General features: G+C 37.1%; 1 protein-coding gene across 5 annotated transcripts in view; it reads right to left on the bottom strand.

Annotated features, from left to right (window-relative positions):
• Nucleotides 1–4,909: 4,909 nt before the first annotated feature.
• XRN1 (5'-3' exoribonuclease 1) overlaps nucleotides 4,910–23,050 on the bottom strand; it is a 99,106-nt gene continuing 80,965 nt past the window's right edge. Inside the window, exons 33-42 of one of the 5 annotated variants that reach the window (XM_059064925.2) lie at nucleotides 20,665–20,767; nucleotides 17,470–17,531; nucleotides 15,441–15,563; nucleotides 14,879–15,026; nucleotides 12,351–12,532; nucleotides 10,640–10,753; nucleotides 10,443–10,545; nucleotides 7,926–7,964; nucleotides 7,404–7,564; nucleotides 4,910–6,938 (exon numbers count right to left, since the gene is read on the bottom strand). In XM_059064925.2, the coding sequence (XP_058920908.1) occupies nucleotides 6,639–6,938; nucleotides 7,404–7,564; nucleotides 7,926–7,964; nucleotides 10,443–10,545; nucleotides 10,640–10,753; nucleotides 12,351–12,532; nucleotides 14,879–15,026; nucleotides 15,441–15,563; nucleotides 17,470–17,531; nucleotides 20,665–20,767 (1,335 nt within the window). In that variant the 3' untranslated portion in view covers nucleotides 4,910–6,638. Of the gene's footprint in view, nucleotides 6,939–7,403; nucleotides 7,565–7,925; nucleotides 7,965–10,442; nucleotides 10,546–10,639; nucleotides 10,754–12,350; nucleotides 12,533–14,866; nucleotides 15,027–15,440; nucleotides 15,564–17,469; nucleotides 17,532–20,664; nucleotides 20,768–23,050 lie in introns of all 5 variants that reach the window. The other 4 variants (XM_059064924.2, XM_067033628.1, XM_067033627.1 and 1 more) reach the window with 4 other exon arrangements.

The raw sequence follows: 23,050 nt of genomic DNA, 5'->3' as shown, positions 1-23,050 counted from the left end.
GTCCGAGGCTGGTTGCTGGAACTAAAGCAATGTACAAAGGGAATATGGAAGCCTTGAGTGCTAAACAGAAAGGCAGAGGTGAGACTGGAGAAGTTAGGTATCTATGTTTCTGATAGCTTTCTTGCTCTTGGTCCAGGCCCCTTTGAAGCTCAGCCATGTTTCTGCTTTTGGATTCTAGGTGGTTTTTGTACATCCTGGACCACAAGAGAAGTCCCTGCAGGCCTTCTTTTATGTATGAACTGTGCGGACTGACTGCCAGCCCGGAATGTGGTTGTTTCTTAAGAGCCTGCCTTTGATAGGTCCAAATTTCCTCATCAACCCACAGTCCAGCAGGGGTAGCCCCTCAAGGTGACCTGTCCCCCACCCCCAAATATAGATGTTGGAGCAAAGACCTGATCTACAGAGAGTCGCAGACACTACAGAGCCCACGGCCCCATGGAGAGGAGACAGAGAGTGAATTGGAAGGTAACACCTCGACTAAGTTTCAGTTCCTGAGAAGCCTGCTTGGATTCTCTGAGACAGCCCCATATTCTTACAGCAAGTTTCCTTTTCTTAAGCTAACTTGAGTGGGTTTTGGTTTGTTTAGTTTTGATTTTCAAGTAAAAAAAAACTGACACCAAGGTTGGGGGAGCCCAGTGATGCTAGAGAGTTGGGGTAGACGGGGTGGTTACTGTGGGGAGCTGGCGGCCTGGGGGATGAAGTGGAAAAGCAGCTGACGACGTCTCCACGGGTGATCCTAGGCCTCGTGCCTTCTGCTGGATGAAGGGGGCCCAACACTGTATCAGAATGTGACCACTCCTTGGGGTCTTGAGTAAAAGTACAACAGTAGAGACAGACTCAGGTTGAAGGGGCAGAGCTGGAAGCAGATTTAGTAGGTAGAGATTTTCTTCCCTCCTTAACCCTTTCTTTCCAACTCCTTCCCACCCCTACCATAGAGAGATTTTGGTAATATGCATAATAATGCATTGGAGTTATATTGTGAGACATGGCCAATTAGCAAGATGTTAGTCTTGTAGATTCCCCAGTCTTATGAGTAAGAATTAAAGCCTCTTCCAACATGGCTCTGTAAGAACCTTCCCCTTGGTAGAAAAGATGGAGGGGATCAATGGCAGGGAAAAGGAAGAACAGAAAGAGAAAAGTCTCCCAGATACCTAAGGGAGGCGTGGGGACTCTGCATGAACTGAATACTGGAGAGGGACTCAGTGGGAAAAGCATAGAGGTATTTGGCACCATACAGGACTCTGTGTGTTTGGGTACATGTGACAAATCCTTATTTACTAACATCTGTAATATACCTGCTATGTGCCCAGTGCTTTAAACATATTAACCATACAAGGGGTGTTGTTTTCTTCCTTTAGGAGATGAAGAAACTCAGGCTTAGGTATTACATAACTTGCCAGTCCTAAAATGAGAATGATTTATTTACAATTAGAATTTGAGGTAGGATCTGAACAGTGGCCAACAGAATCTATAGTCCGACTTTCTCCACCAATCATGCTGTCTAGTTTGTGCTAACTGACATAGTTTCAAAATACCAATATAAAAGCATATGAGGTTTGGGACTTCCCCGGTGGTCCAGTGGGTAAGAATCCGCCTTCGAACGCAAGGGATGCAGGTTTGATCCCCGGATGGGGAACTGAGATCCCACATGCTGCAGTGCAACTAAGCCCGTGTGCCACAACTATCGAGCCTGCATGCTCTGGAGCCTGTGTGCCACAACTAGAGAGAAGCCTGCACGCTGCAACTAGAGAAGCCCGTGGACTGCAACGAAAGATCCCGCATGCTGCAATGAAGATCCCACGTGCTGCAACTAAGACCCGACACAGCCAAATAAGTAAATAAATATTTTTTAAAAACTTGCTAAAAAAAGGATATGGGGTTTAAGTGAATACTGTAATGTTTCTACTTTTAATATCACTGCAAACATACAAGAACAAACAGCTTATGAAATCATTCTCAAAGGTTTAATTAAAATCCATATAGCATTTAACATGTATAGATGTTTAAACTCTTACAGTGATTCATATATTTTAAAATCCTTTTGCACATTTTGAGGCTAACTTCATGCTAGAAATCTACAAATGTACAGCTTAAGACAAAAATACATTCGGAGTCCATTCCAATGCAAGTTTAAAACACTTTAATTGCAGACAATGTAAAGATATTTAAAAACAAAAACTACAAAATGAGCACATAAAAGTCTTCCCTTTTGAACTTTTAATAAAATACTGCTCTGTATAAGATCTAATGAAAAATTCCAGTTACTTATAAAATACTTATGTGAGGAAAGAAAGGAATTAAGATATATATGTATGAATTATACTTACTTACATTGTTTAAAAGAACAAAATGTTGGAACACTTTGATGATATAGTATACTATCTATTACTCATATATCAAAATAGATGAAAACACTCAAAGAAGCAACTGGGTGCAGGCAAAAGAAAATGTAGACACTTAAGGCAAAAAAAAGCCCCCAAGCTCCAAAACAAACAAAAAAGTCCTTTAACTGTAAGGGAAAGAAAGGAATAAGAGAACTTAAAGCAAACTGAGGACCAAATTCTCATTCTTATTACTTTATGAGAAAACAGTATGAGGATTTGGCTCAAATGACTAAAACAGCTACAGAAATTTAATTATTTGGCCTGGGCAATTTAACAGTATACCAATTGCTGAAATACTAGCAATAGGTGTACTGTTGAAAAAAAACTAATTTTTACAGGTTTAACTATGTAAAACTTTATCTGTTGGAAACCAGAGTCTCCATCATGAATTGCACTTGAGATGGCTGAATGCGATCGAGCAAGGCATTACTGCTGGTACACACACACACACACACACACACACACACATACACACACACACACACACACACACACACACACACACACACACACACACACACACAAAGCAGCTATGGATTGGTGATATTCTTAACTACAAAAACTATCTGATACCTGTTTTTCCTCTCCCTCTAAACAAAGGATCAGCGGTGCTGGAGTGAAGTCAGAGAGACTTCCGCCTGCTCCCGTTCTGTCCGTCTCGACGCCGTGTCACACTGCTCCCTGGCAGAAGGTGGAGTGGTCTGATGGAAATGTGAACCAGCTCTGCCTGAAACATATTCATTTCTGGAATTTTAAGCATTATCCTAACTAGGAAAGGAAGCTCCTGCAAAAAAACACTTTCACTGACAAAACTTATGAAATAAGAACACTGCCAGTTTGAGTTCTATCACTGTCTCTAAAAAAAATAAGGGAATTTCTGTGATTCAGTTCTTTTTAAAGGTTGAGAATGTCTGTCATGGTCATTTCTCTCCAATAAATTAATTCTCCTCCACAGTAAAAACACAATTTGGAAGCAAGATGGTACTAAGAAATATAGCAAACTCAAAAAAAGCTGGGAGATTGTATGCAGTTGCTTTAAAAAAGAGGCTCTGGACAATGAGATGAAGCATATTACAATGAACTTCAATGGACAGCTGGACAGTGCTAGCTATCTTAAAGGTAAAAATTAGACAATCACTATGAAAATGTATGATTTATTAATACAAATAAAACAGATGATTTAAAAGTGAGTGAATAAAAAAGACCCTGCAACTTATCTATTTCCTTGAGCTAGAAAGATATAGCCTAAAAATGCAGTGTTGGATAGGTCTTATTTAACTGTTTCCTTCTTCCAACTGGCTCCCTCTCTGACCCTTCCCCCGAAAATCTAGATTAGTTTGAAAAATATCAGTCTAAAACCAAAGCAAGTACCTGACTAAAGAAAAGGAAATAAAAAACAAAAAAACCTGAATCAAGAGTTTTTCATCTCTCCCACCAACAGGAAAAAAAAGATCTACTTATCTTTTTAGTTCTAAAAGAACTACTTATCCCTCTGAACAGCAAGGATAATCTTAAACTGAAACCAAGATACACACAGAGGTGAAATTAATTTTTCAGGTAACTGAGTCTCAGACGTTTAAGACATGAGTCTACATGATGTTTCAGTCAATTAATACCGCCTATTTGTAAAACTATAAAGCTCAGGTAATGTAGGAAATGGTGAAAAGGAACAAAGAGACTGAAGGACCAATCTTCAAATTCACTTAATTTGCTCAAAAAGAAACAAAAAAAGAAAAAAAACTTTATTGAACAAGGATATTTAGAAATAATGTTTCAGCGAGAAGAAGGTTTAAATAGATTTAACTGCTCTTATTACGTGGAAACATGAAGCATTTTGGGGAATCTGCTCTTCTGTGCCCTATACAGCCCATGGTTTCCACAGAAAGGCCACAACGGATTCAACAGTTGAATGGGCGTATTTCTAAACTTTGGGGTATTCTGAGTCTGCACCATCCAAAACAGGAAAAACTGTTAAGTTTCCCAGTCTATTAGTGGATCTAGTCTCCTCAAGATGGTCATGAGATAAAAACAGTCTCTGCCTCTTACATCCTCCCCAGAGAAGGCACATCTACTGCTCTCAGGCCCACATTTAGAATAGGTGTACAGGGTGAAGAGAATATAGATGAATGCCTGACACTATCTAGTCGTTATGGAGCTCTCTCCCATTTTAATCTCTCTTTAGTCTTGACTTTTAGAATAATATATTTTTTAAAAAGAGAAGAAAGAATGAAAAGAAAACACTTTTACTGCCTGTCCACCTAGAATTGTCAGCTTGCTTTGCCTGAATACTGAGGAAACATCCTTATATGGGTTCAGGGGCACTGTGCTTACCGAAATTTCTCTTGGAGTTTTCAGAAGATGGCACGTGCTCCTTCTTCTGGGCTTTAAAAAAGATGTGGGCTGTACACTGTTTATACAGTGGTCACAGAGCAATGATGAGTGAGGCAATTATTGAATGCTGGAGTTTATAAAGTTACATAAGGTGAAAAATATTATACACTTTAAAGTAGTAAGAGGTTGACATAATCTTATCGTCACAATTTAATTTTTTGTATTGTATACCCCAAATAGATGTTCCCTTAAAAAAAAAAAAAAACAAACCAGTTCATGAGGCAATAAGGACAAACACTGAGAATTACTTGAGCCTCATTACTCAAGATCCCATTACAGAGAAACAAATATTCCCCAAAAAAGAAATTCTGGGAACCAATGAACATCTGAGTCTAGGAAAACTAATAGAAAATAAAATCATAGAAACTCACATGACTGTGATAAATGACAGATAATGAACATTTATCTCTTACACTGAAGGCATGACTAATATACAAATATCCTATTAACATTCAGAGAAACTCTAACATTTAGCAGTTAGAGAAAGAAATCCATTTAATTCAATACTAGCATTTTTAAAAACAAACAGACTAAGACTCATGGCAGAGTTTTCAATGAGCCAAATGAAACTAAATATAATAATAAGCAGTTCCATACAAAGATTGTTGTTCCTACTTTTAAAAAAGTATGATAACTTACTTTCTTAAAAATACAAGCGTATCACAAAAATGAAAGCACAAACATATATATAAAAACTCAGGCCCTGGTACCACTGAGACATTTTCATAAACTCTAAAATAATTTCAACAGCTACAGCTTGAAAAAATACACACCCACACGTGACATGCAAAGACAAAATGCCAGAGTCCCTGGGCAGTTCAGCATAAAGCTAAAAATATGGAACGAGAATGAGACGGGCACTTGTCATATAAATAATGTACAGTATACACTGATGGTGCCTGTGCACACCTCAGAAGTTTTTAAAAATTTAGAATTTCATCAGTTCCAGGAAGCGCTACACATGGACCAACCATGGAGCTCTCATGTATGTTTAAGTAAGCAGGTAAAAAGCTATACAAATTGATAACACAATTTATTTTAATTAACAACATGATTAATATTTTGTACTTTATTCTATTAGAAGATTAATTTTTAATCATTATACCCTGTAGATTGTGAAACTTAATTTTATTAGAAATTACTAATGCTGGTTCTTGAATAATCTAAAAAATTGTAATTATTTACTCAAATCTAGATTGCTATTTATAATTCTAAGCAGTTAAATGAAATAGTCTGATCAGTATTCTGAAGTTGCTTTGGTACAAAATTGAGAATAAAGCAAAACTGGCAGCACCACCGCAAGTGTGATCACTTCACAGCAGGTCCAAAGGACCCTCAGATATAATAAAACATAAGTTAAAATACCTATAAATAAGAGCCATTCTCCTGACACTCTGTGACATCATTAAAAAGAGAAGTAAAATCCACATTCACTAAATTATACTTGAGGCCCATTTTCATGCTCCATTTAATTATCCCTCAATGACAGTGTAAAAAAATGTTTATAATTATTGCAATATGTTGTCTAATTCATAGTTTAGGATGCTTCTAATGATGAGGCCAATGGTTAGAGTGGTACCTTTGAATCCTTAGTCCGTTGATATTATTTTAACACCAAGTTGAATTTAGTCTTCTTTTACAGCTTTATTGAGGTATAATTGATGTAAAACAAATTGCACATACTTAAGATGCACAATTTGATGTACAGTCTTTTAAACAGCATGAAAAGTGCCTGGCAACTAAAAATTTTAATTGAAATATATTGTTTTAAAATAGTACACTGTAATTTTTTACGAGACAGATGTGGATTTATAAAAAGGTGGGAGGAAAGGAATGAAATTAATTTAATTCCAAGTACCAAATTTATTCAGAAGGTTTAGAAACTCCAAAATTGACAGCCAGTTTTCTTGATTTTCTTCTTGAGGAGCCTGGTGTTGACTTACGGTGAGACATACTATGGCCTGGGGAGGCAGCTTCAACTTGAAAAGGAGACGCCAGTTGAGTAATCTGAGAGGACTTTAAGGAAGCTGATAAACTCTCCTGTGGAATTACTTTGGTGACATCAGCAGATGCTGACTGGCTAGTCTGAAGTAGGGCGGCTTGACAACTCGGGGCATCCTTGTTCTCAAAATCCTTTTTGTTTGCAACCCTTTTTTTAGTTACCTTTGAGGAATACAAGCATCATTAATTAACAATGTAGACCAGAAGAGCTAGTGTCAGAAAATACCATAAACCATGCTGCTAATACTTGTCAATCACTGCTGACTTGTGACTTCCACTTATAACCTCCAAACCAGACTTTAGAAATTCAAGGAATACGGTTACAAATAAAATATTTAAAAATTATCCATAACTTAAAGAAAATTGATATTCCTGATTTTACACCCCTTTGTTCTAGAAAAGGATGTTATTACTTGTTGCAATTATTATTATCTATTAGAACACAAACTCAGACAGCAGGGAACAGGTCAGACTGGTCACCACTGGTCAAAATATATTCTCAGTACACAGACCAGTACTGAATGGACTTCTAGTTGGCACTGAATAAACAAAATTTTATCAATGGTCTTTGAGCAGTGAGAAACTAATTCTCTTAAAAAAATATAATAATTCTCTTTCAGGTCTCACCTGTAGAGGTATGAACTGATTGTGCACACCAGCTGGCATTCCTCCAGCCACAGGCATGGTACCAGCGTATGAAGTATGATGGAAGGGCTTCCCAGGAACTGGCACTGGTGGTCCCCATGGCATTGAGCCAAAGAGATGAGATGATGAGGGCATTATATTAGCTGTTAAAAATTACGGAAAAGCTGTTTTAGTAAAATGGTATCATAAAAGCCTTGAAATTTAAGACCTCCTTCTGCTACCCTTTTTTGGCTTTTTTCGCTTTGGCAAAGGGCATATACGCTTAATTTCTGATTACCCTTGCAAACAACGTTCAACCTCAGGAGCCCCTTAAGGACTGTGAATCATCTACAGAAGTCAGCTTATCATTATGCTGTCTGGCCTACGAAGGCCAATAGTACCATATACTGATATAAACTTTAGGAATATTTGTAATAATATTTTAAAAAATAATAAAAGGGTCATGAAACTGTCCCTTGGGGAAGAAAAGCCAGGGCACAAAGAGAGAAATCTTAAGAATCTCACCTGCCCCCAATGCTAAGTTGCTTCCATAGTGATCCCAGCCTACAAAAAAACCAAAACAGCTCAAGTCTTGAAATCTGATCACTTTCATATAACACGTAGAATCTTTTTCCCTATTCTAATATTTGTAATTCAAGAATTTAAAAAATTTACATTTTCTTATTAAAAGTGCATTGAATCAGTGGTTCCCAAGACTGATTTGTGTATCTGAATCACATAGGGAGCTTATGAAATACAGATTCCTGGGCAAGGCTCCAGACCTAGTACATCAGACTCTGAGGTGCCCAGTAATCTGCATTGTTAATAAGCTCCACAGGTGATTCTTCCGCAGTCAGCACCAGTGCAACATTTGGGAACTACTGCATTAAACAATGACAATCGAGACACCAGCACATTGCCACCAAAGAAGGTATGTACTGTGCACAAACCTTCTTTTTAAAGAGATAAAAAGGCAGCCAGAATTATAAGACAGTATAGCTTAACTAAAACTCAGCTACTTAAAAAATGTTTGGATCAGGAGAGAAGAATCATAATATATTTCAATGTTATGAATTACACATGTAAAAATTCCAGGATAAAGAACAGTTTTAATAAGAAACACACTAGTAAGATTTAGAAAATTATGTGCAACTTTGGTGGCAGTTATAAGGCTAAGAAGATCTATTTAAAAGATGCTATAGGGGCTTCCCTGGTGGTGCAGTGGTTGAGAGTCCGCCTGCCGATGCAGGGGACGCGGGTTCGTGCCCCGGTCCGGGAGGATCCCACATGCCGCGGAGCGGCTAGGCCCATGAGCCACGGCCGTTGAGCCTGTGCTCCGCAACGGGAGACGCCACAACAGTGAGAGGCCCGCGTACCGCAAAAAAAAAAAAAAAAAAGCTATAGTAATCTTATGCATTAGGTCAACTCAACCATTTCCCAAAATCACTGTCCTAAATATAAAATATATTTTTCTCCATTGGGACCCTTTCATACCATTTTATGGAAATCTATAAAATAACTTTAAAATCTTAATCTGATGCATAAGTTGTTTTCTCCTGATTAACATTCAAATCTCATGGCTTTTATATCATATATTACTGGAACACTGGAGAGCACAAAACCAAAAGAACTCCAATTAAACTTTAAAATTCTTGGTAGGTATGAATACACTAATAAACATGATATAATAATGTAAACATAATAATCAACATTAAAAAAGTAAAATATCAAGCCATAAAATATCAGTAATAAATGGGAAAACAATCATTCCTTTTAGATAATATATTCTCATAAGACAAATCTTTTTTGAGAGAAGCTTCTGGGTAGACCTTTAGGTAACCTGCATGAACTAATTACTTAAAATTAATTGATATATAGTTGCTGGATTCATTTTTGAAAGTGAAAAAGCAGTTAAATTAGATTTTCCAGGTTATAGTGGACTTACTACCTTGAGCTATATGAAAACTTCAGATCCACTGTGTCATAAAAATTTTATGACTACACATTGTTTATACAGGCAAAGGAATGCCAGTGTAGTACAGTAACAAAATTGTGGGCTTTGTAATTAGATATATTTGCTTTTGAACACTGCTACTGCTACTTAGTAACTTATGACCTTAGACAAATTGCATTTTTAAACAAATCAAAGTAAAGATAATTATACACATACATATCGTAATAAAAAGGGTTTTCAACATAATATAGCAGTCATCCGGTCCATCCCAGGTTTAACTGTTTTAGCTGTTTATTTCCAAACTGTTCAATAATTTGCTTATACTGCTAGTTGATTTTTCAGTTTTAGGCATTTTTAGACTTCCTGTTATGATAGATCAAAATTCAATTCTTTTATACCACCCCTCACTACTTACCCTGTCCTCCCAATGTTAAGTATATTACAATGTTTGTTTAAAATTGTAAACAGTGTTTATGATATGTGACTGTATAAATATTATTACTGCAAAGCCAAGTAGAGTAAGTACCCTGATTATGTATTTTTTTGGAAAACAAAAAAAATTCTTTTAAGAGTAATTATCTTTTAAAAGCTCTTTAGTCTTCTATGTACGTATCCTTAATGTGAGAGAATATTAAGAAACATACATAGAGTTAGCTCAAAATCCCCTCCGCTCTTCATTTCCCTCATCACCAAGGGCAGTTGCTTTCAAATCCACAGCTTCTTATTCCCTTCATCTCTGTTTTTTCTTCCTACACCTCCCCCCACTCCCCACAACCACCCCCCCACCCCCCGGTTCCTGTGTTTTTGATGTCTACTTTAAACCCAAATTCATGCGTTGGCAGCTACTGGGCTGCCCAAAACAGAGAACAGTCCTACTCTATCTAGCCACACTAGAGACTGTAGGAGGGCAAATGGTATTTTTAGATGAACCTGCAGGCTCTGGTTTCAGGCTTACTTCTCACAACTCCTTAAAATTACCTAAACATTTAGGTAATTTTTTTCATTTCCTCAAAATGATACTTCTTAAAAGAACTTTCTAAAAACAGTATAATTCAATAACATATACTGAGAAGAGCAAAATACCTTACCAGTAGGTTGGGGAAAAACTGGAGGAATGGTTCCAGGTGGTACAGCAGGAGGATAACTTGGAAATATTGGAGGAGGCAAAGGGAAATTCACTCCTAAGGAGCCCTATGGAAGTATTTAAAAGTTATAAAACAATGCAACAAAAACATCGAGAGGGATTAATTAAAGATTTAGTAGAGAATTCATGGACAGTTCTCACCAATTGTTGTAAAGCAAAAAGTGCAGCTTTTTCCTTGGCTTCATTTTCAGAATGGCACTGTGGCCCATGTACCAGTAAGCCGTTAGATAATTTTACCTGGCAAACTGTCATTGTCTAAAAAAAAGAACATGAATGGTTATGAAGTTATCTGTCCAGGAAGTCGAAAACTTAGTTTAAACAAATGGAATAATTTCATCTAACATTTTGTAAAAAAAAATTTAAGAATTCAAAAAAGGACTATCAGCTTAAGTTCTGGGTTATGATGCCAAAACTTTACAATTGTTGCCTTATCTTTCAACGTTTATAAAGTTAAAATGATCTCTAAGCTAGCTGAAGGACCAAGCATCATAATGTAAATGAAAGCCAGCAAAACTTTTTTCTTTATATCTTGGATCAGGAAACTAGGTTTTCTAATAGTTTTGTATGTAAGATTTTATTGGAACACAGCCAAGCCCACTCTTATGTATCACCTATGGCTGTTTTCATACTGTAATTGTAGAGGTGAGTAGTTGTGACAGAAACCATATGGCCCACAAAGCCTAAAATATTTACTATCTGGCCATTTATAGAAAAAATCTGCTGACCCCTGCTTTCCACCATCCTTTAAATAGCACATATTTCGCTAATATGAATTAACTGCTAAAATTTAAAAGACTCAGAGGTTCTGACTGATTTTAGATTTACATTTAAATGATAACTCTTTACAGTATGTGCTTTTCTTTTATAAAAAAGATTTTTAAAAAATGTTACTTTTTCAAAAGGTAGCCATTTTTATGTAGTATTATTAGTTTAATCATGCTTTCTGTTTTAGGTGAGAATGTGTCAAGAATCTGGATGTAAAAAGGAGAAAACAGCCTTCCTGCTGCGGTTCTCAAGGTGCAGTGTGGGGATCCTGAGCCCCTTTCTGGGGATCCTGGAGGTTCAAATTATTCTTGTTATCATATGAAAATGCTATTTGCCCTTTTCACTCTCATTTTCTCATAAGTATACAGAGAACAAAAAGTTCATTGATATAATTTCAGATTCTACATTGCACTAACTTTTAAGAAAATACCATGTTTTAATGTAGTATCAAAGAATATCCACAGTTATATGAAAAGGCTATTAAAATTTTCTCCCTTTTTCCAACTATCTATTTGTGTGTGGCCAGATTTTCTTCATATATTTCAACCAAAACCACATATTACAAGAGACTGATAGTAAGAAACAGATATGAGAATCTAGCTTCTCTATTCAGCTAGAAGATGGATAAGACTTGCAAAAATGTAGAGCAAAGCGACTCTTCTCATTAAATTTTTTTCCAAGTCATTTTTAATTAACGTTAAAATTTTTTTTTCAGTTTTAATTTTTAATTTGGTAAATATGGATATAACACAAGTAAACAAAAGTTCTTTGGGGTCCTCAAAAAAAAGATGGGGAGTTTCTGAGACCAAAAAGTTTGAAAACTGCTGCTGGAGACCAAGATCCCTAGCTCTATCAGACTGAAGAATCTTATGAGGCTACCTGCTGCCCAGGTTCCTCTATCAGTTTCTCTGAGGGGTCTGGTTATGCATAAATGGAAGACCCAGAGTGAGAGGTATTAATCTATGCTGCTCATAAAGTCAAAAAAATCAGCTCCACTATATTATTTCTAGCCAAAGATTTTCAGTCAATTTATTTAAGCTCAGTGTTCAGTAACTTATGTAAATGGAAGAATGGTAATATACAATACCTGTGGTGTTCTCAGAAAGGAGAAATCTGGTTGTGGCATTCCAACAAGGGAACAAATTCGAGAAAGTTCAGTTACTGGTGTGGACACAGGAGGAATGTGGCTGGCAGCAGGCCAGCACACATTGTCCACAGACTGAACGTTATGGTACTCACTAGCACTGTGAGGCTTGTTCATATAAGATGCTGCCAAAAAAGAGAAAAGGACATATCCACATTAAATGGTATCTCAAACTATGCAATTACGGCAGGGCTTTACAGAATAGCAAGGAGGACTTTGTTAAAAAGTGAGAAGAGGAATCTCCCATGAATCAAATATAAGAACTATTTAGTTTTGCCTAAAATGACTAAATTCAATGAAGATTTTAGATGATTATAATCAATTACTGATATATCATTAAGACAAAGATTTAAAAATATGATAAGTAGATGACTGTCAAAAATTAGCATTGTGAGAGATTAATAACTACATAGTTATTTACAGGTAGAATCTAAACATGCAAATGGCTTTCTTGAGCTGATTTACAATTAATTCTTTTTTTACCGCGGGCCTCTCACTGTTGTGGCCTCTCCCGTTGCGGAGCACAGGCTCCGGACGCGCAGGCTCAGCGGCCATGGCTCACGGGCCCAGCCGCTCCGCGGCATGTGGGATCTTCCCGGACCGGGGCACAAACCCATGTCCCCTGCATCGGCAGGCGGAATCTCAACCACTGAGCCACCAGGGAAGCCCCTACAATTAATTCTTAAGTTCTGAGGCTTTAGCTTCAGTCTTCTCAAAATTCCATCCTACTTTTTGAGACACATGGATGAATGTTTTTTTTGCTCTAAAATAATGCTTCTTAAAAGGTTTTCTGAAATTAAGTCTTTTAAGTGCCTTTATTATGATTTAAAAATTCTGAACGTTCACATTCTTTATAATCAACAAACTCATCAACAGAACAAAAAGCACACCCCAGTGAATAATGAATCTAAACCTCTTACTGTTACAGATTTTTAAGTCACACATTAGTTCTGTTACATGAGCTGGATTCTGAGTTGTTGACTCTAAGGTAGATGATATTTTTCACTATACTGAAGTATAGTGAAAGTTACTTGTTTTTGGCAGTGGGACCATATTTATCCAATATTGTTCTAAAATTTTATTTTGCTCTATTTCAAGAGCATATCTGTCCCTATGATAAATATTGTTTCCTGATAGTTACTGGAATTTTAAATTATTTATCCCAATACTCAGTGGAGTATAAATGAAGTTAGGCTCTGATTTTGATACTTAATAAACTCAGATTAGCTTATTTCAAAATATTTTTTACCTCTCTGAGAAACTTCTGTCCCCAACCTACTTTTGCATGAGTCATTTTTCCTGGTAGTCTTTTGCAGATAAGTAACACAGTCAAAATATTAAAGTACAGGGGACGTAGAGGTAACAATAGACATCTACTGAAATCCAGCTATGTTCCAGATGTTATGCTATAGGCTTCTTAGACTTAAGGTAAGTGCCCACTTTCCAGTGTGTGCCTCCATTAATTATTTTATGTTTTTTTTTTTTTTTTTGGTGATACGCAGGCCTCTCACTGTTGTGGCCTCTCCCATTGTGGAGCACCGGCTCCGGATGCACAGGCTCAGTGGCCATGGCTCACCGGCCTAGCCGCTCCGTGGCATGTGGGATCTTCCGGGACCGGGGCACGAGCCCATGTCCCCTGTATTGGCAGGCGGACTCTCAACCACTGCGCCACCAGGGAAGCCCCATTAATTATTTTAAATTGATTTTACAGCTTCTATTTTTATGTTGGTCAAGTTATTTTAACGTAATACTAATATCAATTATTCGCACCTATGATGTGTCAGACACAGTGCTAACTGCTTTATATATGTCATACAATTATCACAACCATCATTTGCAATGTTATTTTACAGATAAAAGAATTTATAGAAAAGTTAAATAATGTATTTAAGTTACATAATCATTTAAAAATTACTGAGGAAAAGCTAAAATGTGAAAACCTTTCCAGGTTTGGGATCTCCAGAATGAGTATCTGTAATAGTATAATTTAAGTAGTCACAAGGAGGGACTTCCCTGGTGGCGCAGTGCTTAAGAATCCCCCTTCCAATGCAGGGGATGCCGGTTCAATCCCTGGTCAGGGAACTAGATCCCACATGCCTGGAGCCTGCTGGTCGCAACTAAGGAACACATGTGCCACAACTAAGGAGCCAGAGAATCACAACTAAGGAGCCCACCTGCCGCAATTAAGACCCGGTGCAACCAAAATAAATAATAAATTAAATTAAATACAAAAAAATAAACTTACTAAAAAAAGAAATATTAAAAAAAGTAGTCACAAGAAGACATTTAGGGACTACAGATCTATTGATTACACAGTTATATAAATGACACAAGTATAAAATTATACTCTTATTTGTTACTCTTAATTATATTTATCTTTAAAACTCACATGATTAAAAAATAAATGAACTGAATTTTTGAAGTGATTGGTTATTAGTACTAGTACTTAGCTTACTTACTTAATTTCTTACTTTGTTTAGGCTGTGAGGAAGATCCATATTCATCTCTTCTATTAGAGGAAACAGTGACTTCATTACCAAACTGTTTTATCTCATTCTTATGGTCCACAGTGTCAGAGCCATCAATTTTTAGAATTTCTTTAAGCATCCGAGTTCCCTTCTGTTTTGAAAATGATTGGTATGGAGATAGTGGGGATAGGGGAGAAAAGTTAAAAGCTACAGACCTTACTGATGTTTCTTTTAATAAGTTCCATTGTTAAAAATTAAGACTATAACTACATTCAGATAGAGAATAAGGAAAATAGAGTTGAAAAAAAAATTCACATTTCCTGGCAAAGAAACAATACTTATCATTCTGCTTAACTTTTGACCAAACTGTCTAGTGGCAATGTTTGAAAAGCAAGGGAGCTATGCTGGCTAAATTGCCCAGGGCAGCCCGATCTTTCTCACAGGATGACAATAATAATGCCACACAGCAGTCTACATAAGAGAAAGTGTTTTAACTGTTGCACAGGGTATGTATGGCTAACAGTAATGAATTACCATAGTGTACAAGCTCTTACAAAATACGAACCATAGCAAATGACTGTGGTGACAAATGTTCTTCGCTTGGAGGCTCTTCATGATGAGATGACTGTACTTCATTTTCTTTGGAGATATTCAAGGATGCTAAGAAGTTCTCAATTCCAGGATTAGGCTAAAAGAATAAATATTTTGTGCATGAAGATGAAAGTACAAGGACACGAAAATAGCTAAGAGTTTTATGTACAAAAATGATCATTTAATTTTCACTCAATCTTCTTCCCAGGTGTTAAAGTTTGGGAAGAGAACTTGAATAAACCAGTCTTTTAGCTTATCAATGGCATTTGGATAACTAGTTTCAACCTTTTGGTTTTCTGAGACTTCTGCACTCTCATTTCTCTTCAAAAGCTTAACATTACATTTGGCAGGCCCTTCAAACGCCTGTAAGAGAGTAAGAATGACTTTTTGTGCAAATAAAATTATAATTCTGACTTAACAGTATTCTAAATAAATTGCTGCAAACTTTTTAATGTGTTATTTTCTCTTTTATTCCATGAGAAAAAAGGGGGCCCATAAACTTGATGAGGGAAAAAATTCCATCTTTATTTTCATTAATTTCTAAATGAGACTTAGTATTCCCTTCAATTATGAATGAAGGCAATAAAATACAATGGTGGTGATTCTAATGGTATTTCAATATTACTGGTTTTCTTTCAAATCTTATGTATTTTACTGTAGCATTAAAACTATTATTCTGAGAAAGAGTCCATAGGCTTCACCAAAAAGGTCCATGGCACAAAGAGTTTACGAACCCCTTCTCTAGAAGAAAGGAAATTATAGCATGAGAGTTGCAGAAAGAGATGACTCTGACAGTCATGCAATTCAACCCTTTATTGGTATCTAAAAATTAATGGGCTGAGAACCTGTTATGTGCCAAGATATCTGCTAAGGTATCTTTTATAAATGTAATATATTATAGCTTATAAGAGATCTAATTTTTAAAAACTTTGTGTTATATAATATGCATATAAAATGTACATAAGTGTACATAAATGTTTTTAGACTTAAAATGTTTTTTTTTTTTTTTTTTTTTTTTTTTTTGCGGTACGCGGGCCTCTCACTGTTGTGGCCTCTCCCGTTGCGGAGCACAGGCTCCGGACGCGCAGGCTCAGCGGCCATGGCTCACGGGCCCAGCCGCTCCGCGGCACGTGGGATCTTCCCGGACCAGGGTACGAACCCGTGTCTCCTGCATCGGCAGGCGGATTCTCAACCACTGCGCCACCAGGGAAGCCCCTTAAAATGTTTTTTTGATTATAATATATATATATACTCCTTATCAAACAACAAACTATATAAAATAAAACATAAATGATCTCAGTTTCCCCCATTAACCTAACTCCACAGAATTAACTGTTAACTTTGCCATGTTGGTCCATATACTTTCATTGAATATACAAACATATTTTTACATATTTTATACATATAATGTACCCACATATATTCATATATATAGGTATGTTTGTATGTATTTATGTATATATAGACTATATATAATGAGAGACACAAATGATATATTTTTATCTCCATTTTAAAGATGAAGAAATTGAGGCTGTGAGAAGTGTAGTGAATTGCTCAAGGCCACCTAGCTGTAAAATGGCAGAACCAGAACTTCAGGTCTCTCTAGTTCCAAATCCTGGACTCTAGCTGTGCAACCTCCCATCCAAGTGACTGACAGGCTCAGCAACCCTCTTGTTATGCACTTTATGAATCTGGCTGAAAGGGCTGCAAAATTCAGTCAGATGCCACAGAGCCACCAACTACAATAAAAAGTGGGCTACTAGCATAGTTCAGGGAGATCAGCTTGGTGCTTTGTGACCACCTAGAGGGGTAGGATAGGGAGGGGGGGAGGGAGACGCAAGAGGGAAGAGATATGGGGACATATGTATATGTATAACTGATTCACTTTGTTATAAAGCAGAAACTAACACACCACTGTAAAGCAATTATACTCCAATAAAGATGTTTTTAAAAAAAAGAAAACAAAAAGTGGGCTACTAGAAATGTGATTTTAAGAAGCTTACCTGCCTATTTGATATTTTTTGTGACCGACTCTCAGTTTTAGGACTCTTACACTCTTCTTTAACTAGAGATAAGAAAACAGAAATTTTGTTAAATGAAATTTGCTGCACACCAATTAAATTTACCAAGTATTCACCATAGCAAGTCACTGTGTAAAAAATTCACAGAATTCCAAGGAGACAAAGGCTCTGATCTTGAGGAACTTACAATTTAGATGAGGGTGAGAAGAGAAACTCACAGATGACAACAATAGGGAAAAAGGAAGGTGGCATCTAATTAAGCCTTGCAGGACAGCAGGTTTCCAAAGGGCAGAATAAGAGGTTAAGTATTCCAGCAAAGGAGAAATAGGAGAAAAAGACAAATAATAGTAGAAGCAGAAAGCAAGGAATATTTGTGGAACTAAAAACAGACCAGTTCTGCTGGAGGTTGAGGAGTATAGTGCAGCTTAATTGAACTAGAGAAGCAGGCTGCAGCCACAATCTGCAAAGGACTGAAGACTATGGAATTATACTGGTAGGCAAGAGGCACAATCACAGAAAGGTTTTGAGCTGGTAGGAATCTGATCAGAATTGTGCCTTAAGAAAATTATAATATGGCAGTGGCTTATTAGCTAGATAGAAGGAGTAAGAGACCAATTAGGAAGCTATTTTACTGTTTCTGTTAAGTAGAAATGATGGGAACAGAAAGAAAGTGAAAAGGATGGATTAGAAGAAGAAGGAGGAAAGGGAAAAAAGAAAAGAAGGAAGGAAGAAAGGAAGGAAGATGGGAGAGAGGGAGAGACAAAAGAGGAAAGAGAGGATGAGGAAAGAAGTAAGGGGAAGGGATGGAAGAGGGAGGGAGGGGATAGAATGAGAGAGGAAGGAAGGGACAAAGATGGGAAGGAAAGGGAAGAGAGGGAACAGAGAGGAGAAAAGAAAGGAAGAGAGGAAGGTAAGGAAGAATTCTTGCAAAAAGGAAGAAGATAAAAAGTGACACCACTGCTATTCAACATTGTACTGGTGGTTTTACCCACAGCAATTAGGCAAGAAAAATAAATAAAAGGCATCCAGATTGTATATGAAGAAGTAAAACTATCTCTATTTGCAGAAGCCAAAAAAATTAGGGCAAATAAATAAGTTCAACAAGGTGGGAGGATACAAGATCAATATACAAAAGTCAGTTTTATTTCTATAAATAGTAATGAACAATCTCCCCCCCACCAAATTAAGAACACAGTTCCACTGACAATAGTATTACATAGAATAAAATACTTAGAAATAAATTTAACAAAAAAAGTTCAAGACTTGTACACTGAAAACTACATCATTGAAAGAAATAGAAAGGCTTAATATTGCTAAATGACAGTACTACCCAAAGTGGTCTACAGATTCAATATGATCCCTATAAAAATTCCAGCTGCCATATTTGCAGAAATAGACAAGCTGATCCTAAAATTCTCTTGAAAAAGAAAAACAATGTTGGAGGATTCAAACTTCCCAATTTTAAAACTGATAACAAAGCTATGGTAATGAAGACGGTGTGTTGTTCCAAAAAGATGGCATATAGATAGGTGAAATGGAATTGACAAGCTAGAAATAAACCCATACATCTATGGTCAATTGATTTCTGACAAGGGTGCCAAGACAATTCAATGGAGTGCAAAGAGAATTCAATGGGGAAAGAACTGTCTTTTAGCAAACAGATCTGGGACAACTAGATATCTATATGCAAAAGAGTGAATACAGACCCCTATCTCATACCATGTATATACTTATTAAAAAATGAAAAAAAGACCTAAACGTTAGAGCTAAAACTATTAACACTCTTAGAAGAAAACATAGGTGTAAATTTGTGTGACTTTGAATTAGGCAATGGTTTCTTAGACGATACCTAACGCATAAGCAAACAAAGAAAAAGTATTAAAAAACAGATAAATTGGACTTGATGAAAATTAAAAACTTTTGTGCTTCAAGGACACTGTAAAAAAAAGTTAAAAGACAACCCAGAGAATGAGAGCACATATTTGCAAATCAAGTATCTGCTCAGCATACAGGATACAGACTATAAAAAGAAGTCTTACAACTCAAGAATAAAAAGACAACCCAATTTTAAAATGAGCAAAGGATTTGAATATATATTTCTCCAAAGAAGATAAACAAACAGCCAATAAGCACATGAAAAAATGTTCAACACTATTAGTCATTAATGAATTACAAATGAAAACCACAAGGAGGGCTTCCCTGGTGGCACAGCAGTTGAGAGTCTGCCTGCCGATGCAGGGGACACGGGTTCGTGCCCCGGTCCGGGAAGATCCTGCATGCCGCAGAGCGGCTGGGCCCGTGAGCCATGGCTGCTGAGCCTGTACGTCCGGAGCCTGTGCTCCGCAACGGGAGAGGCCATAACGGTGAGAGGCCCGCGTACGGCTTAAAAAAAAAAAAAAAAAAAAAAAAACCACAAGGAGACTCCACTTTACATTCACTAGGATGGCTATAATAAAAAAGATGGATAATAAGAAGTGTTATGGAGGATGTAAAGAAATTGGATCCTCATATATTGCTGGTGGGAATGTAAAATGGTACAGCTACTTTGGAAAACAGTTTGGTAGTTCCACAAAAAGTTAAGCATAGAGTTAACACATGACTCAGTTATTCCATTCATTCATATGTACCCAAGAGAACTGCAAACATATGTTCACACAAAAACCTGTACATAAACATCCACAGCAGCATTATTTATTATAGCCCAAAGGTGGAAACAATCCAAATGTCCACCAATGGATGAATGGATAAACAAAATGTAGTATTCATACTATAGAATATTGTTCAGCTGTAAAAGGGAATGAAGTACTGATACATGCTACAACATGGATGAACCTTGAAAAAATTATGCCAAGTGAAAGGAGCCAGTCTCAAAGGTCACATATTTTATGGTTCTGTTTACATGAAATATCCAGAATAGGTCAATCCACAGAGGCAGAAGTAAATTAGTGGTTGCCAGGGCTAGGGGAATCACTACTAATAAGTATGGTATTTCTTTTTGGGGAGATGAAATTGTTCTAAATTTAGACAGTGGCATTGGTTGTACAAATTTGTGAAAACACCAAAAAACACTGACTGTATACTTTAAAAGAATGAATTATAACTCAATAAAGCTGTTAATTAATAAAAATAAAAGGAAGCAGTTAGCACCACAAGTATACTTTCTAATGCATAACTTACATTTTCTGTGAGGCTCATGTTTTCTTTGCTTAACACTGTTCTCATTAAAGCCAGATTTGTGATGTTGAGTTACTTGACATATTTCTTGAGGTAGAACGGCACCCTGAAAATTAAAATTCTTATAAATGATTTAAACAAACTCAATATTAAAACTACTTCTCTTCCTCAATGCTTAATAAATACTTTATTATTATTATTACTTGTTTTTTGTTTTTTTGTGTTACGCGGGCCTCTCACTGTTGTGGCCTCTCCCGTTACGAAGCACGGGCTCCGGACGCGCAGGCTCAGCGGCCAGGGCTCACGGGCCCAGTCGCTCCGCGGCATGTGGGATCCTCCCGGACCGGGGCACGAACCCGTGTCCCCTGCATCGTCAGGCGGACTCCCAACCACTGCGCCACCAGGGAAGCCCCTATTATTTTTATAAAAGTTATAGAGCTCACTAGAAAAAGATTTAAGGAATGCAGAAAAGTATAGAGAATTTAAGAAAACCACTCAAATTCTACCGCCCCCAAAATAACCATTATTAACATTATGATCATCACTCCAGACGTTTCTCTATGCATTAGTTAGATAGTAAGGTACACAGAAAACAATCATTTTACAAAAACGCTTTCAATAGAAAGAATTCAATCTAATTTTGTTTGAAGTTAATACAGAAACTAAAGATTAAACTTTAGGTGAATGTTTCTTCGTAACAGAAATATCAGCCTCTAAAGATCCCTCTAGATTTGCTTCAAAATAATCCTATCTCTGGGGTATATGGGGATAGGAAATGAATAGGTATCATGGAAGAAACAGAACTGGACATGTTCAAGGTAAAGGATGGGTACATGTAGATTTATTATACTATTTTCTTGACTTCGTTATTTTAAAAATTTTTATTAGAGTTTTTAAAAATTCATCATTCCTGTCCCTATGTTATAAAAGTTGAGGATATTATTAGCCCTTTCACATTCTTTCCCCTAATGCCTGATTTTTATTAATTAATATTTATAATGTCAAGGTTTTCAAATGCTGGAAGACTATTACTACTACCAGATAGCAAGACTGATTATAAAGCTACTGTAACTGAGACAGTGCATGAATGGATAAAATTAGCAAAATGACATGAGTAAGTTTCATGTAAAGATCACAGCAGATCCTTTTGCTTTCTGATAGGGAGAAGAGGCCTGAAGGCAAAAAGAGACAGATAACTTGCCACAGCTGAAGTGGGAAGGGAAAGCAGAGGTAGGGGCTGGAGATGTTCAATACAAATTAATCACTTTACAATGATTATACAATTTTGCTTTTGGTGGGCCCTATTTATTTTTTTCTGAGCACAGACGAGTGAACACTGGGTACAAAGGCACATAGTGTCTTAGTTGGCAGTGGACGTGCTCCAAAATAGTTGTGATATGCACCAAAGTGTGAAGGAAGGTCTGATGAGCTCATATGCACAAGAACATCTAGGGCTCTTTACTCTAAAAAAAAGGGCCAAGAGATTTCCATCCACATAGCACAATGGCTGGTGGGGGATTCTGACTCTAAATAAGGGAATTAGAACATCAGGATCAATAAATTGGTGTGAACGAATACTGTGTGTCTATTATGTGCCAGACATGGTTAAGATGGACTTTGCATCCATTATCTTAACATCATTATAAAAATGCTATAGTGTATTTTGATTCCATGTTATAGAAGAGTAAACTGAGGCTCAAAGTGATAATGTAACTGGTTACAGAACTAAATAGGAGAGCTGATATCTGAGCTCTAACTCTAAAACCCATGTTTACAGTACCATTTCAGAGAAAAAGTGCCCTAAGTTTAATTAGAAAGAAAATAACCTACTTTTTTTTTTTTGCGGTACGCGGGCCTCTCACTGTTGTGGCCTCTCCCGTTGCGGAGCACAGGCTCCGGACGCGCAGGCTCAGTGGCCATGGCTCAAGCGCCCAGCCGCTCCGCGGCGTGCGGGATCTTCCCGGACCGGGACACGAACCCGTGTACCCTGCATCGGCAGGCGGACTCTCAACCACTGTGCCACCAGGAAAGCCCGAAAATATCCTACTTTTAAGTATTTTTTTGAGTTATTCTGTTTGATGTCTACATAAAGCTATTTGTGTCAGTCACATTGTCATATTCTGCCAATAAAGAATGTTTTTTTAAAGACTTAAAAAAAATAAATTTATTTATTTATTTTTGGCTGTGTTGGGTCTGTTGCTGGGCATGGGCTTTCTCTAGTTGTGGCGAGCAGGGGCTACTCTTCGTTGCGGTGCGTGGGCTTCTCATTGCGGTGGCTTCTCTTGTGGTGGAGCACAGGCTCTAGGCACGCGGGCTTCAGTAGTTGTGGCTTGCGGGCTCTAGAGTGCAGGCTCAGTAGTTGTGGCACACGGGCTTCGTTGCTCTGCAG

This window comes from Kogia breviceps, chromosome 5 (genome assembly GCF_026419965.1).
Source record: "Kogia breviceps isolate mKogBre1 chromosome 5, mKogBre1 haplotype 1, whole genome shotgun sequence".
Lineage (NCBI taxonomy): Eukaryota > Metazoa > Chordata > Mammalia > Artiodactyla > Physeteridae > Kogia > Kogia breviceps.
The sequence above is the reverse complement of the archived record's forward strand: the minus strand, read 5'-3'. Positions and strand labels throughout refer to the sequence as shown.